This window comes from Lytechinus variegatus, chromosome 18, assembly GCF_018143015.1.
Source record: "Lytechinus variegatus isolate NC3 chromosome 18, Lvar_3.0, whole genome shotgun sequence".
NCBI lineage: Eukaryota > Metazoa > Echinodermata > Echinoidea > Temnopleuroida > Toxopneustidae > Lytechinus > Lytechinus variegatus.
Genome location: NC_054757.1, coordinates 5,197,246 through 5,211,943, shown reverse-complemented (window position 1 = coordinate 5,211,943; position 14,698 = coordinate 5,197,246). Strand labels below are relative to the sequence as shown.

Here is a 14,698-nt window from a genome sequence, read left to right as displayed (position 1 = left end):
GTTGGTGTAAAAGTTGTAGACATCGGCAAGCAGGCAGCACGATTTAGATTTGATTTCCCCTGCTGAGACTGAAAAACGAAACTAAACTCGTGTGAAGAAATCGTTAGAATATATACGCATACAAATAGATCTTATAAAAATAAACCGACGGAATTTTGTGGGTCAGTCAATAATGACAGGGGCGATGCGAGGATGGCAGGGGCCGCGGAAGCGGGGCTTCAAAAACCGTGTACAAAAACGTTAAAAAAAAACGCGTATGTTTTCAAAAACCGTATACAAAAACGTAAAAATGACCATGTGATTGTGTTTTTTTGCATGGTCAGCCCCTCTCCCACTTGTGGCTCAGCCCCCCCCCCCTTTAAAAACCGTTCCGCGGCCCCGTTTGATAATGGCACTTAAAAAAACCTATCCGGAACTAATTAGTGGTTTGTAACCCAACGATGGATTATTTTATTCATCAACAAAATCAATAGAAAATATATTGTTTCACACTAAGCCCATGACTTTTTAAAAAAAATATTCTTTCTTCTTTCTTTATTTTCTTCCCGCTATTCTCCCTATGTTCTTCTCGGTTTTTTTTTCACGACCAGAAAGATCAGAGGGGTGTTCGACCCCTGAAGCTCCGCCACTGTTTCGCAAACATAAACATATAGTGATTTGGAGAAAGGAACGGGAATAGTAAAAACAAAGGGTTATCACTCAAAAAGTAAGGTCAACTCGTCCAAAAATACATGTTTTATTTAAATTTTGAATGATGTATTTCTTTCCTTTATAAAAGACCACAAATAGTAGGGGGACATTTGATATTGTGTCCCCCTACTATTTTGGGTAGGGGGACGCGTCCTCCCTGCCCCCCCCCCTTGGATTTCCGCCCATGTTTGTATCGAACCTCTACTGTTGTTGCTCCCCTTGTTGTTTGGTTGGATCGTTCAAAAACATGTTTCTGTAAGAATGTTCGCATTGCAAATTATGTTCTAATATTGATGCTTCCCTACAGAATTGGTGTATGGATCTATTACCGTTTGTCATTAACGTCATTAAATATTAGAATATTTATGTTTCAACTCTCAAGGAAAGATCTGCCCACCACAGTATCTTTCTTTTTCAGAAAGAACGACGAGAAACATAGTTATCCTATAGGATATATACTCGTCAAAGCCATCGTTATCGTCTTTCCATTACTCGTCCTTCTTTATCATATAATACAAATATTGTCACAGGTCCATTATTTTTTAACGATCTACATACCGACTTGGAAAAATTCCAGGTCCATATATTCTTTTAAACGTATAACTTGAAAAATTATATCTTAAACACATATCTGAATGATAACCCCTCGGCTTCCAAATATTCATCCTAACTATTGTCCACTCTCCTCTTTTTTACCGTTTCTCTCTTTCATTTTTCAGTTAACCTTTCAAAATCATTCTCATTTTTGTAATATATCTGCCTCCAATCTGGAATGTTCAAATGTTATTACCCTTGTCTTATTCACCTTGAATTAATGTCATGTATAGCATTATTTTATCATTAATGATTTGTTCTTTCTTGTTGGATGTTATATTGTATTATATTTTGTGAGGTATGAACATAAACCACATTTAAACTGAATCTTGGTGATTTAATTTTTGGCTTCACTTCTGTGTTTGAAATTCCATGATTCGTATCCTTGACCTTTTGTGATTTTGTTTTTAATAAAGTTTTCGTTTGAAAAGTAAAAAAAAATTCTTTTTTCTTTCTGTCTCCATTTCATCCTCTTCCTTTCTTTCTACCGATTTTCCTCTTCCTTTCTTTCTTTCTTTCTTTCTTTCTGTCTTTCTTTCTTTCTTCCCTCCCTCCCTCTCTCCCTCCCTTCCTTCCTTCCTTTCTTTCTTTCTTTCTCTCTTCCTTCCTTCCTTCCTTCCTTTCTTTCTTTCTTTCTTTCTTTCTGTCTGTCTTTCTTCGTGCATGGGTATTGGAAATAGTTAAACCACACTGTTGAAAGTTTCTGTAAATACATAATTTTATCGCTTTTATTGATTACATAATTCCGACTTCTCAAAATGACAGAAGAAAATGAGATTCCTCACGAACTATATACCCTTCCTCCAATAAATATATAAACACGACACTGTAGTATGAGTATATATCATAAACATTATGATAATATAATCCAGGAAGAAATACATGTAGTACAAGGGCGTCGAAACGTACATACACTGCAACACCGTAGGTGTTCACTCAACACCATTTGAGAATCTACATCTGTCCACATCCGAAAGGTGTTGAAAACCCCTTGTTCAGGATCAACCCGGTGTCGTTTTAGCACCATCCGGTGTTAGCCCAAATCCCAAATGGTATCGTTTTAACACTTCCTGGTGTGGATAGATATAGATTATCGTTTGGTGTTGGATTGACACCTAAGTTTTTGCGGTGTATAATTAATCAAGATGAAACAGTTCGATTATATTACACTTCCTACCACAGTATACAGTACAGATTCCTTTTCAAAAAAATAAAGTTTATTGATGGCAAAATAGAACCATTCAAGAGATACTGTACATTATATTGTACATCATTATGAAAAGTCAAGTTTGAGATCAGGATGAGGGGGATATGAACAAATAACGTACAGGCAGCACCGTTAGAATTGTGAATTTGTATGGTAAGCCTTCTTTCTCGAGTTCATCACATAATTTAGTAGTTTTCACGAGCGTGTTTCTGGGTTGATAATCAGGGTTTATTGCCACACACCGCTAAAATTTACTGTCAAAAGGCGTTATGTCAAATTATGTCTCACCGTTCTCACGTACATCTCAGCGAATAATATTGATCAAATTATCAAATTGCCACTTCTCTACTTAGGTTTCCCAAATCCGTCCAATATCCATTTGGTCTATTACCAGTTGGTCTACTTACTAAGAAAGAACAAGCGGTAGTACACCAAGGGAGAAGTAGAAAAAATTGGTTTTTAGACGGACTCCGGAAGAAAACGAGCACCCCCCAAAAAAAAAAATCAACTAGAATGAAAAGATATGTCAAAAAGGGCACTTTTCATTTGTGACCTTTAAACAAAGGTCATCTCATCTCGTGACCATCAATGAGTTGCTAACCCGCTAAGAAATACGATTCGTATGTCATTTTAATCCGTGAAATGCTCAATGATTTATTTGGCATATAAACTTGATCGAGTGGCTCTGGCTCTCGCCTTTCAATCAGAGGGTTGTGGGGTCGAATCCCAGACATGGCGCTACTTCCTTCAGCAAGATATGTATCCATATTGTGCTGCGCTCAACCCAGGTGAGGTGAATGTAGACCTGGCAGGATTTTCCCCTTAAAAAGCAGAAGCTCGTAACAGCTGCCCTGCTGAAACCAGTGAATATTACGCTGCATTTTGTATTTTATTTTAGGGGGAGGGGGTAATAAAAAAACAGGAAAATGCTTGGAGGATTATCGAAAAAGTACTATAAACTCAAACAAAGTTTAACAAAGTTAAACAATTTTCACACATCTAGATTATGCACACTCAAAGTCATGAAGTATTAAGAATCAACACTTTCAGAAGTTACTTGGAGAGAGAAATTCAAAAGCATTAAGTTGAGCACCTTAAAATAAAGCATCACAAACCAGAGTTGAAATAGATTCCATTTAGCATGAATTCAAAGAATAATTTGTTTCTCTGAGTAAACGTTACATTTATGATTAGGTTTAACCATGAATGGTATAATTTCATTATTTTTTTCTACTCTTTGAAGGCAAATGCAGAACTTTCAATCATGACCGGACGCGATTTTTGCATAGGTAGCGATTTTTTCCTGTCAGTACTTGTGTGTAACCGAGAGGGCAAGCATATCGTAGCTTTTTCATGAATACTTTATGGAAATGACGATATAATAGTGAAAAAAATACAAGACCAAAATTTGTAGTCTGATTCAAAGCCTCCCAAGCAGTTGTGTGCACAAGTACTGACCGAAAGAAATCGCTACCTGGACGTTCTTGAGGTGCTCGGAAAATGATTATTTCCCCTTGTATACGATCACTTTCTCATGCAGTTTTAAGCTTTAATTTACACACTTTATTCCGTTTAGTTTGTGGTGCTCTCAGCTGACTTCCAATTTAAAGTAATATGACTATCATCATCATCATCATCATAGTCATCATTGCCATCACCATCATCGAAACTATCACCACCGCAATCATTTCTGATATCACTGTCTTCATGACGATCATTGAAAATCATATCCAGCATAATTACCATCATCACAATCAACAGTGTCATCATCATCATATCATCATCACCCCTGCTCCCTCATCATTGTCGCCTTCAATTAATCATCATCTCCTCTATTATTTAGATCCTGCGCTAACAAACATCCTTAGTCACTTCAACCATCCTGCCTGTGGGGAATCTACAGGTAGGAATATAGTATGCCAATGCTGTACATAACACACACTTTAAAAAAATCATTGAAATATCACTTTTGTGACCAAAATTACTCATTTCCATACAGTTGCAATTTATTTTTCATTAGTAAATTGGGAATAATTTGTTTTATTCACCAGAGCGCTCAAAAACTTGAATTTTGGGCATACATTTGTGCACGCCCTCTATTGGTGGAAAGTAATATGGCAAGAAAATTTTCATTTTTCAATCTCCATTTTAAATTAAGAAAGAATAATTTAAATAAAATTTACATAAGAGCCAAGTTATATGATGAATAGCTGTATTGGAAGCTGACAGTGTAGAACATCTAGCATTTGCCCCATAGAAAAAGAGAAAATAGGCCAAAATTGCCACCCTTATTTTGCCACACATGGAGATGTAACTGAGAACAAGGTTATATCATAACCTTTTTCATCGAATGAGTGCACCTTGCATTCCATAATGCCTTCACGTGGTTAATTTGAAATGGGTTTTAATACTCACTGCTATAGGGATCTAACCTTGTCTGTCAGATGAGTACTTACTGCAATCGCACACCCAGACATTTTAGCTCCAAATCCCGGATAAAAACAATATTTTTTTTCCTGCAAACAATTCGTGTTGCTGCAATGTCAGGCTTCTTAAAAGCTCTCAAGTTGTCAAGAACAAAATTGTTTGAATGGTTTGCACAAAGTTTAAAACCTTGGTTGACAGATTTGTTTGGAAGTATGCAGGCAAGAACATGCAAACATCTTGCAATGGTTAAGTTTTCTATGCCGAGTAGTTAATATGTGAAAGCCACTTGAGATGTTTAAAGGCCTGGTCACACCGCCCGAGCGTTGTTGGAGCGGTCGTGGAGCGGAGAGAAAACAATTATCACCGCACGCTACCGTTCACCATTTTTGATTTCGATTGTTTTTATTCTGTTTTCGATTTTTTTCCCAAATTTTGTGAGCGAAATTCGACCCTCTTTCCTTACCGCTTCACGACCGCTCCAAAAACGCTCAGGCGGTGTGACCAGACCTTTTGCTACACAATTACTACATTCCGCCATTGCAATATAGTATTCCCACTAACGGCTATGCTGGAGGACAAATAAAAAAAAAAAACCTGTGCATCGAACCGTGATGAGCCATTGTGTTTTATGGTCTAATGTCATGGTTTTCCATTTCTATGTCGTCCATTGTAGCATCATCTGAAACTATACTATATATATTATTTGATTTAAATCCCCCATTACAGGTTGAAGCTCACATTCCATTTGAACTTTAACCGAGAAACTTGAATTGTAGGCATACTTTATACACGAAGGGCTTGCTTGACATCTGAACTGATAGCCTGCCAGACATAGCGACAATAATTGGTGGTGAATAGGATTTTCATTGATAAGAAAGAGGTTACTTGCATACCTCTTTGCTTGGTTATATGAGAAACATTTATGGTGAATCTGACTTTAAATTGCAATTGATTACAAATTTGAAATAGGGGGAAAAACGTCAGTCACATTTCCCTTACGGCGGCCGTATGGTGAGTCGAAAACGGCCATTTTTTTTTAACCAGCTACACATAGGTGGATTGAATAAAAATGAATAAAACGGTTGTTTGACTCGCCGTACGGCCGGCGTACGGCCGCCGTAGGAGAAATGTGACGGAGGTATCAAGGTTCTAAGTCATACATTTTCTTTATACAAAAAAGAATAAGTGAATCAAAAAGATCCTTACTTTTGACCTTTTTCAAACACTCAAATTGTGAGTTTTGAAAGCACACAAGTATGTGAGGTTTCAGCGAGCATCTTCAAACACAATCATCAACCTTTCTTGCATTTTAAGGCCCGGTCACACCGCCCGAGCGTTGTTGGAGCGGTCCGTGGAGCGGTATTGAAAGAGGGTCGAATTTCGCTCACAATATTGGGGGGGAAATCGAAAACAAAAATCGAAAACAAAATAAAAACAATCGAAATCGAAAATGGTGAACGATAGCAAGCGTTGATGATTAATTTCTCTCCGCTCCACGACCGCTCCAACAACGCTCGGGCGGTGTGACCAGGCCTTTACTCAGAACATGAAATCAACTTCTATCTACTTGTAAGGGCCCAGTATCACGGGGGAGGGGGTGGTCATGAAGCCATTTTTTTTTATTTAGGTTACAGTGAGTATCGTTGGAAAATAATCCATGAAATGTGTCTCTTGGAAATGTGACATACACATTTGACAATCACTTTATCATGGGACTAAATAATGTTAGGATAACAATGGTATAAATAATTGTGCCGGGTTGTACTGAAAACTACAAGATTTGACATTTCAGCATGACTTCCTTTTTCAAGACAATACTTATATTTCTCCTTTTCTTTAAAGAAAATATATTCGTAAATAGAAGATTTCATTTTTTTTGCTGATATGAAAATCGAAATTTCCATCAGCTAAATAATAGAATTATTTTCTGGACACAAAGTCATATTACCAAGTCTGGCCCTAATAAATGACTTTTAAAATGCACACGAATACATTGTTGTCAGAATAATTCAGTTGAGCTTCAGGAAGTATCATTATGTATGTGACAATAATATTGAAACATATAATCAAGGCATTCATATATCATTGCACACACACACATACACACGGCTATAACTATACTCTCCAGAGCAGTTACACATGCAGATACTCAATACATCTTGACCTCCTGATTATAACCCTTGACCTTTCATAATTTGACCCTTGACCATTTCACACTCACTGAACTCCCGGCATGGATCCAGGGGAAATTTTGCTTTCATCTAGGAACATGCTGTTTTATCCGACTGATCATGGAAGCAGTGCTTCTCAGCCAATAAAAATCAAGGAACGCTGTCAGATATGACAAGTTGTCATACAAAAGTAACGATGAAATGCTCCTCTGGTTTGGACTTGGGCATGTAGTTTTGAATGGAATAAATACAAATAAAATTCATTTTTTTTGTATTGATATCCTCCTTTTTCTTTCAGCCCTTCAGAAAATTTGCAAAATATTGGTTCACTTTCCAAGCCCCCTCAATTGGAAATTCCTGATCCATCCCTGATTGTAATCCATATAACATCATTGCTATGCCTGTAAAAAACATCGGTGTTATAAATACACCCACCAGTGTATACAAAAGTCTACACTGAGCAGTTTACACCAGTGTTAAATTCATGGTGTTAGTCCAACACCCGTTGGTGTTGATGTAATCCATTCTGTGTGTTAATTTAACACTTTCAGTGTTATGTTCACACTCCATCTGATATTTTCAACACCCAAGGGGGTGGGGACCCCTCAGACTGGTGCATGGGTCTCGATATGTGTTGTGAATCTATTGTTTAAGGGGGTGATCTATTCCTCCCCCCCCCATTGAATAGTATGACGTCACGGATTGTCACCAGTAGACTGGTGTCGCTCGTAAGATTTTTTATAGGATGCACTTTCTTTATAGGCCTATATCTCCACTATTAAGAATGTGATACATTTTTCTTGATGTTTGCTATGACTGATTCCCATAAAAAACAAAAAAAAAGGAAAACATGTGCATTTAATTGAGCATAAAGGAATAACTCAAATGTTTAATGTTTCTGGGCTGCACGTGTTACTTCCAAGTAGGAATGCGGTTTATACTCTCTTGACGTGCGAGCAGTTGGTCTACTTATCTTATACCACATGGGCTAAATCCATTTGGTCTACTTTCAAATTGGTCCCATTGCCATTTAGTCTACACTGCACTTGGGCCAATGCTCACTTAGTCCAACTGTCATTTGGTCTAATGCCCAGATGGTCTAATTTCCACACCAACTGCTCATTATTTTGCACTTTGTTAATGAAGAATAAGTTCATATAGACTTCTTCTAATCATGAATAAAATAAGTGGCATGAGACCAAGTGGATATTAGACCAAATGGGAAGAGCCCAACTGGAAATAAGATAAAACGGTACAGGGGCTAAATGGCTGTTAGACCAAATGGTAGACATCTAGGATTAGACCAAATGGAAAGTAGACGAAGTGAGTGTAGACCAAATGGCAATTCACTGATAATAAAGTACACAAAATAATGCAAAGTTTTCCCAAAATCATAATTGCAGTTGCCAATTTGCTGCATCACATCTGAACCAAACTTAAGTAACAAAATGAAAGCATATGAATACAAAAGAAAAATAAATAATGGCATGATGTCTCCTGCATACAACTGGAGAAATTTCGCCACTACTGAGGTAAATAGGTGTATATGTATGGATACCTATGGCTTGAAGTAATAGTATAGTATGTATTTGCACTTTCAGCCTTCAAAAATTGCTGACTCATCTAGATAAATATTTCTACCAACATCTATAAATATCAACCCACAATGAGCTGTGTCCCAGTAACACACACAAAAGGTTTATCTGTGAAATTCATCAAACATCTTGAATGATCTTGCTGAAATGATATCATCATTTTTAGGGATACATGAAGGGCTTTCAGATAATGAATTTTTATAAAATAATAGAAAATCAGCTTAGAATTTAATCTGTGTTACTTATTAATTCCTTCTTTAGTATCTGACAAAGTCTGCACTAATAATTATATCTTATCACAGATGATATGCTTAGATCGTAATGGGCATGATCATATATTTCATTGTAGGCTAAATTAGTACTTAACTGCTTAAAAATTTGCAGCAAGTCCAATCAAAGATAATGAAAAAAAGGAATACAGCATTAACCAACAAGTTAATAAACAGCAAGTGAACTTCATCATTGTATAGATGATTTGGTCTTGCGACAAGTAAAAATATCATGTATGCCGTCTTGTAATTGAGATTTCTCCCAGAAATCTTTGACACTTACAATTTTGATAACATTTCCAGCAAGAATGATGAAAAAATCCAAACTGCAGTTATATTTTGTTCTCTCGTACAAACCATTAGGAGACAAGGTGTAAAGTAATATATTGGATCTTTGGGAATTAAAGAACGATTACACCAAGAACGTACATCTTGTGTTCCACAGTGCACAGAACATCCTGGGACGCACGAAGTAGTCTTCTATACGTACCCAATCACACAATCACAGCACATCAACTCTCTGTTAGCAACTTCTCCTATACTTTTTTTTTACATTTCTAGCTCAAAACATGAGCCTCTTTTTCTTTGAACTGATTCAAATGTGTTTCTCCTCCGAGGATTTCACTTCTTGAATAAGATAGACTGCTTCACTCAAAAGCTTAGATATAGCCCTACTACCCTTTCTGCCCTTTTTGATCTCCATTCCTTAATAATTTTTCCCCATGAAAAAAGTTGGTGCTGCGGCAAACCAGCAATCGTTCAGTCTTCATGGACTTAGCCCTCTCTCTTCCTCTTTCTCTATGTCTCTCTTGTTCCTTCCCTCTCTCTCTTGCTCTCTCAGCTGAAATCCACTCCAATCCTCTCAGATCTTCATCTGTAGACAGGTTGTCCACTTGGAAACGGTCCACGACGGAAACCCCGTCCTCAGAAGTCTTTGTCCCAACCCGACGTATCGTCCTCGGGTGGTGGTTCATTGTCGGGAGGATAATCGTCAAAGTTTGAAGTGTCTGATGTTGACCGCACCTGAAACCAGACAGAAACACAAACAGATGATACTGAGGAATGATGTACCAAACATAGAATACATTAACAATAATAATAATGATCATAATAAGGATAACGAAAATAATAATAACTAGCATTTAGAATGCTCACTTCAATGCACTACATCAAAGCATTTACAAACAATAAGAATAAATGTACATACTAATCAAAATATGAATACATAAATAAAGATATTAAGGAAAAGAAAATGACTAATCAGGAAAGGGGTGTTTTCAGGAATTTCTGAAATGATCTCAAGAGTTTGACCATTGAATGAAAGAGGGGATGTTGTTCCATTATTCAAATGTAGTTATAATGTTTTGTACGCGCCTTTGGAATTGATAATTTTTTGCACTGGCTGGTACAAAGAAATGTGACAGAATTTCTTCGTTATGGTACAACACGTTACATGCCATGTGCGCCATGCAATGTGCAGTCCTACCCCTCAACAACAATTACTTGAGTAAAAGGTATTAAAGGAAACCAAAACCCAAGAAGAGAAGTAATCTTATTGGAAAGAGTAAAATGAGAGGAACAATTTAAAAAAAGTTTCATCAAAATCATTTATGAAATAAGCAAGTTATGGGAGTTTGAAAACTCTTGTTGTACTTCCTATGGGCATCCTCAAATTGGCAAACGTGCTTCAAAATGGCTGATTTTGTGGACAACTCTCCATTTGTTTTGTACACAATTTTCAGATTTTCCTCATCATCTTTCAAATTGCATCTTGCCTCCTTCTGAACACAACATATGTCATGGGAAAATATAATCCACACCATATATGTCAAGGTCAGGAGGAGATAATGTGAAATATGTAAAATAAAGGGGAAAATCTGAAAATATGTGTACAAAACAAATGGAGAGTTGTCCACAATATCAGCCATTTTGAAGCACGTTTGCCAATTTGAGGATCCACATAGTAAGTACAACAAGACTTTTTAATCGTCCATAACTTGCTTATTTCATAACCGATTTTGATGAAACTTTTTTTAAATTGTTCCTCTCATTTTACTCTTTCCAATAAGATTGCTTCTCTTCTTGGGTTTTGGTTTCCTTTAAACAGAGGTTGCTAGAGTGAAGTTCTGGGGAGCGTTTCATCAATATTTTCATCCGACAAGTTGTCAGATCTGACATGTTTCCTTGATTCTGATTGGCTGAAAGGCACTGTTCCTATGGTAACTGTCGGATAAACTGGTACTTGTCGAATAAAACGTCCAACAAGTCCTTTCATGAAACGCCCCCCAGAAGTCTTGAATATTAAAGTTTTACTGGCAACCTGAACCATTACCACTGCACCACAAATGGTTGGCTTATGGGTAGATGATCTGAGATGATACCATTCCCTCAGGTAGTCAGTACTTCAAAAAGTACAGGCAACACAAAAATCGATCTTCAATTCAACCCCATTTCATTTTATCATTCACATTGTGTAAATTAACTTTGCCAAGTTTACAATCACATCTTACACAAAACTACAGGTATATACTGAAGAATTCTAAAGAATGAAGTTATCAATGATGGTCAAAGTCAAGAGGATTGCCCAGATTTAAAAGAAGAAAACAGAGGCAAGAAAGAATGTCACTAATGATGCTTACCTTAGGAACAATAGGGGGCGTTAGACTTCTTTTCCTTAGGCCTTCCCAGTTGAAGCCATCGAACCATCTACATATGACAGAAATACACTTGAATCGGTATATTTTCCTCTAATTTGGTTGGCAATGAATAAAATGATATAAATAACCCCCCAAAATTGTTCATAATGGAGGAAAAATACCATTAATGTGGTCATTTACAGTTGCTGTTTTTAAACATGAGCACATTAATTGGCACATATAATGATTATACCATTTATATTGAGTTTAATTTAGGATAGGAAATCACTCTTGATTAAAGCCTTGCTTGAGGGCATAGGTGTCATGGCCGGGGATCAAATCCTGACCTGGCCTAAGTCATGTGCCTAAGACCACTCGGCCATGGCACTTCCACAGTGTTTATGGTTATGAAAAGTGCAAAATTGTTTTTTGCAATCACAATGTTCTATACTAATCTTGAAAAAATTACATGTTCATTTTGTGCTTTGGTGACATGATCAGGACCACGTACGACAAAACTTATCAATTGATCAAACGGTTCATTTGAACAGTCGATACACATATTGACTAATGCAATCAATCGTAACAATCAGCCTTATGATCAATTACAAAGCTTGTTCTTATGGGGGCCCCAGTGTACATTTGATCTCTTCAGCAACTTATGGTGGCAGCGGTGGGATGATATGCGATTTTAAAAGGGCTGGTGTCATTTATCCTTTCCACAAAATTAAAATATGTAAAGAGCAATATACAAATACAGATTGATAAGTGTTGCACACTTTCTTAGAAATCTTATAACCTTGTTTGTCCTTTAAAGGAACTTTTTAAGTTTCTTCACAAAAGCAGGAAATTTCTAAACAATCCTTTATAACTGTTTTTTGGTTCTACATGGAACCTTTTAAGGTTCTTTGTGGTCTGAAGAACACTACCAATTTTATATATGGTTCTATGGGGTTCCTTACAGCATCACAAAACCCACAGGTTGTATAAATAATCTTAAAGGGTTCCTTGCAGAATGCAACCATGGTATGATTGTATATAAGCCTTTCCTGCTTCTTTGAAGAACATTTAACAATTAAAAAGGTTCTAATCAACACTAATGCCATCTGATGGAGGCTACGGCAACGTAGAAGCCACAAGAACTCACATGTTAATAACCATAGTATCTTGATATCATGAAGAGGTCTCATCAGGCGTTGTTGCACCAGCCCGAGATTGCTCAATCTCAAGATTTTGGCCCAATCGGCCCTCTTTGCGATTAATCTCGAGATTCAAGAAACCCTGTTTCCACCATCTCAAGAAGAGCGATTCCTGCTCAAGCAAGGCATTGATGCATTATGGTCTGACACCGTGAATGCATAATCCCGAGTGCATCTGCACCTGCTAATAAGCGGGATAATTTGTAAAATAGCGCGCTATTTTGCAAATAATCCGAAGTTGACTTGGGATTGCAATCTCGAGATTAATCCTACAAACTAGCGTGATAATTGCATCTCCATTACAAATAATCTCGAGATTATTCAGATCGGGATGATTTGCCGGATCAGAAATAGCGTGCTAATTTGAAAACTCAAGCTGGTGCAGACGGCTCTATCTTGGACACTCACTTGTGTTTCTGGATGTCCTTGAGGCCATTCTTCTGGTACCCTAGTCTCTCTGTAGGATTGTCTTTGCATAGTCTCTTGATCATGTTAGCAGCATTGCGTGTTATCTTCCTTGGAAATTCAATCATGTCTATTCCCTTCAGGATGATGTTGTATGTCTTCATGGGATCCGACCCGGTGAAAGGAGGGCTAAAGGTTCAAACAGAAAAAAAGGAAAATATTGTGGATTAAAGTTTAGTAAAGATCACCCTTTCAGTCAATGATCCCATGAAGTTGATTTTGTGTTCATCAATAGAATGAGAGTGAGTTTCATCAACAGCATCTGTCTGACAACTTTCCTTGAATTTGATTGGCTGAGCAACGGATGTATCTGTTTGTTACTATGGTAACAACAACACAATCAGGTCAGATTTTACTCACATCTAACATTATTCTGTGTTTGATGATGTAAGACAAAGGAAGTTGTCTGTTTTGGAGCCTGTTGCATAAAGAGTTTCTATCAAATGCAACTTCAAAAAGTCAGATGTAAATTGAGTTTCTACCAATTGGAAATCGGGACATCTGATTGAGTTTTCTGAATTGCAATTGAACTCAATCATTGGAATGATTTTTGAAAATAACATTTTTCAACCTACGGTGGAGCAAGACACATTTAATCATACCATATGGGAATGATCAAAAAGCCTGTTGCTGAAAGTGTTGCTAACAAACACAACTACATTCATCAAATGCAAATTGATTGTCGACCAATGGAATGCGCGGATTTGGGACTTAGGCTTGATTGTTTTTTAAACATCCATTTTATCGCAAATCTTCTGCACAAAGGGCCGCTGATCTGTTTGTCTGGTATGTATACTTGGTGATGGAAATCACATAAATCAAATAAAATAAAATCAAGTCAGGTGAAGTCAAATCAAGTCAAGTCAATTAAAATCGAGTTAAGGCAAATCAAATCAAATCTAACCGAGTCAAGTCAAATAAAATCAAACCAAGTCAAGTCAAATCAAGTCAAGTCAGATAAAGTTAAGTCAAGTCAAATGAAATCAAGTTAAGTCAAATCAAGTCAAGTCAAGTTGAATCAAATCAAACTACATCACAGCTAACAAACCTGCCAGTGAGAAGCTCAAACATGAGGATTCCCAGGGACCAGTAGTCAGCTGAGAAGTCGTGACCCCTGTTCAGGATGATTTCAGGAGCAACATACTCTGGTGTACCACAGAATGTCCAGGTTTTCCTTCCGTGTCCTATCCTCTTAGCAAACCCAAAGTCAACCTGATGGATAAGTAGATGGATAGATAGATGTATGGATGGATGGGTGGATGGATGGATTTGATAGATAGATCAAAAGATAGATCGAAAGATAGATAAATAGAAAGATAGATAGAAAGAAAGATAGATAGATAGGTGACCAAATTTGCACTGCTAAACAAATTTTCTGATTAAGATTACAGTATGCCTTCCAGTAAATAGTGCAAGAATTATTTGGAATACAGTGAGAATTATTT

General features: G+C 37.0%; 1 protein-coding gene and 1 long non-coding RNA gene across 2 annotated transcripts in view; one reads left to right on the top strand and one right to left on the bottom strand.

Moving 5' to 3' along the window:
• The first annotated feature begins 1,915 nt into the window (after positions 1-1,915).
• On the top strand, positions 1,916-4,428 carry LOC121405562. The gene is made up of 2 exons (XR_005968648.1): positions 1,916-3,069; positions 3,280-4,428. It is a non-coding gene; the product is annotated as an uncharacterized LOC121405562 (long non-coding RNA).
• A 3,618-nt stretch (positions 4,429-8,046) lies between these two features.
• The window catches only part of LOC121431864 (cGMP-dependent protein kinase 1-like), a 51,602-nt gene continuing 44,950 nt past the window's right edge, over positions 8,047-14,698 (bottom strand). The window contains exons 14-17 of the mRNA XM_041629636.1: positions 14,302-14,465; positions 13,197-13,382; positions 11,593-11,659; positions 8,047-9,976 (exon numbers count right to left, since the gene is read on the bottom strand). Of these exons, the coding sequence (XP_041485570.1) occupies positions 9,878-9,976; positions 11,593-11,659; positions 13,197-13,382; positions 14,302-14,465 (516 nt within the window). The 3' untranslated portion in view covers positions 8,047-9,877. The remainder of the gene's footprint in view (positions 9,977-11,592; positions 11,660-13,196; positions 13,383-14,301; positions 14,466-14,698) is intronic.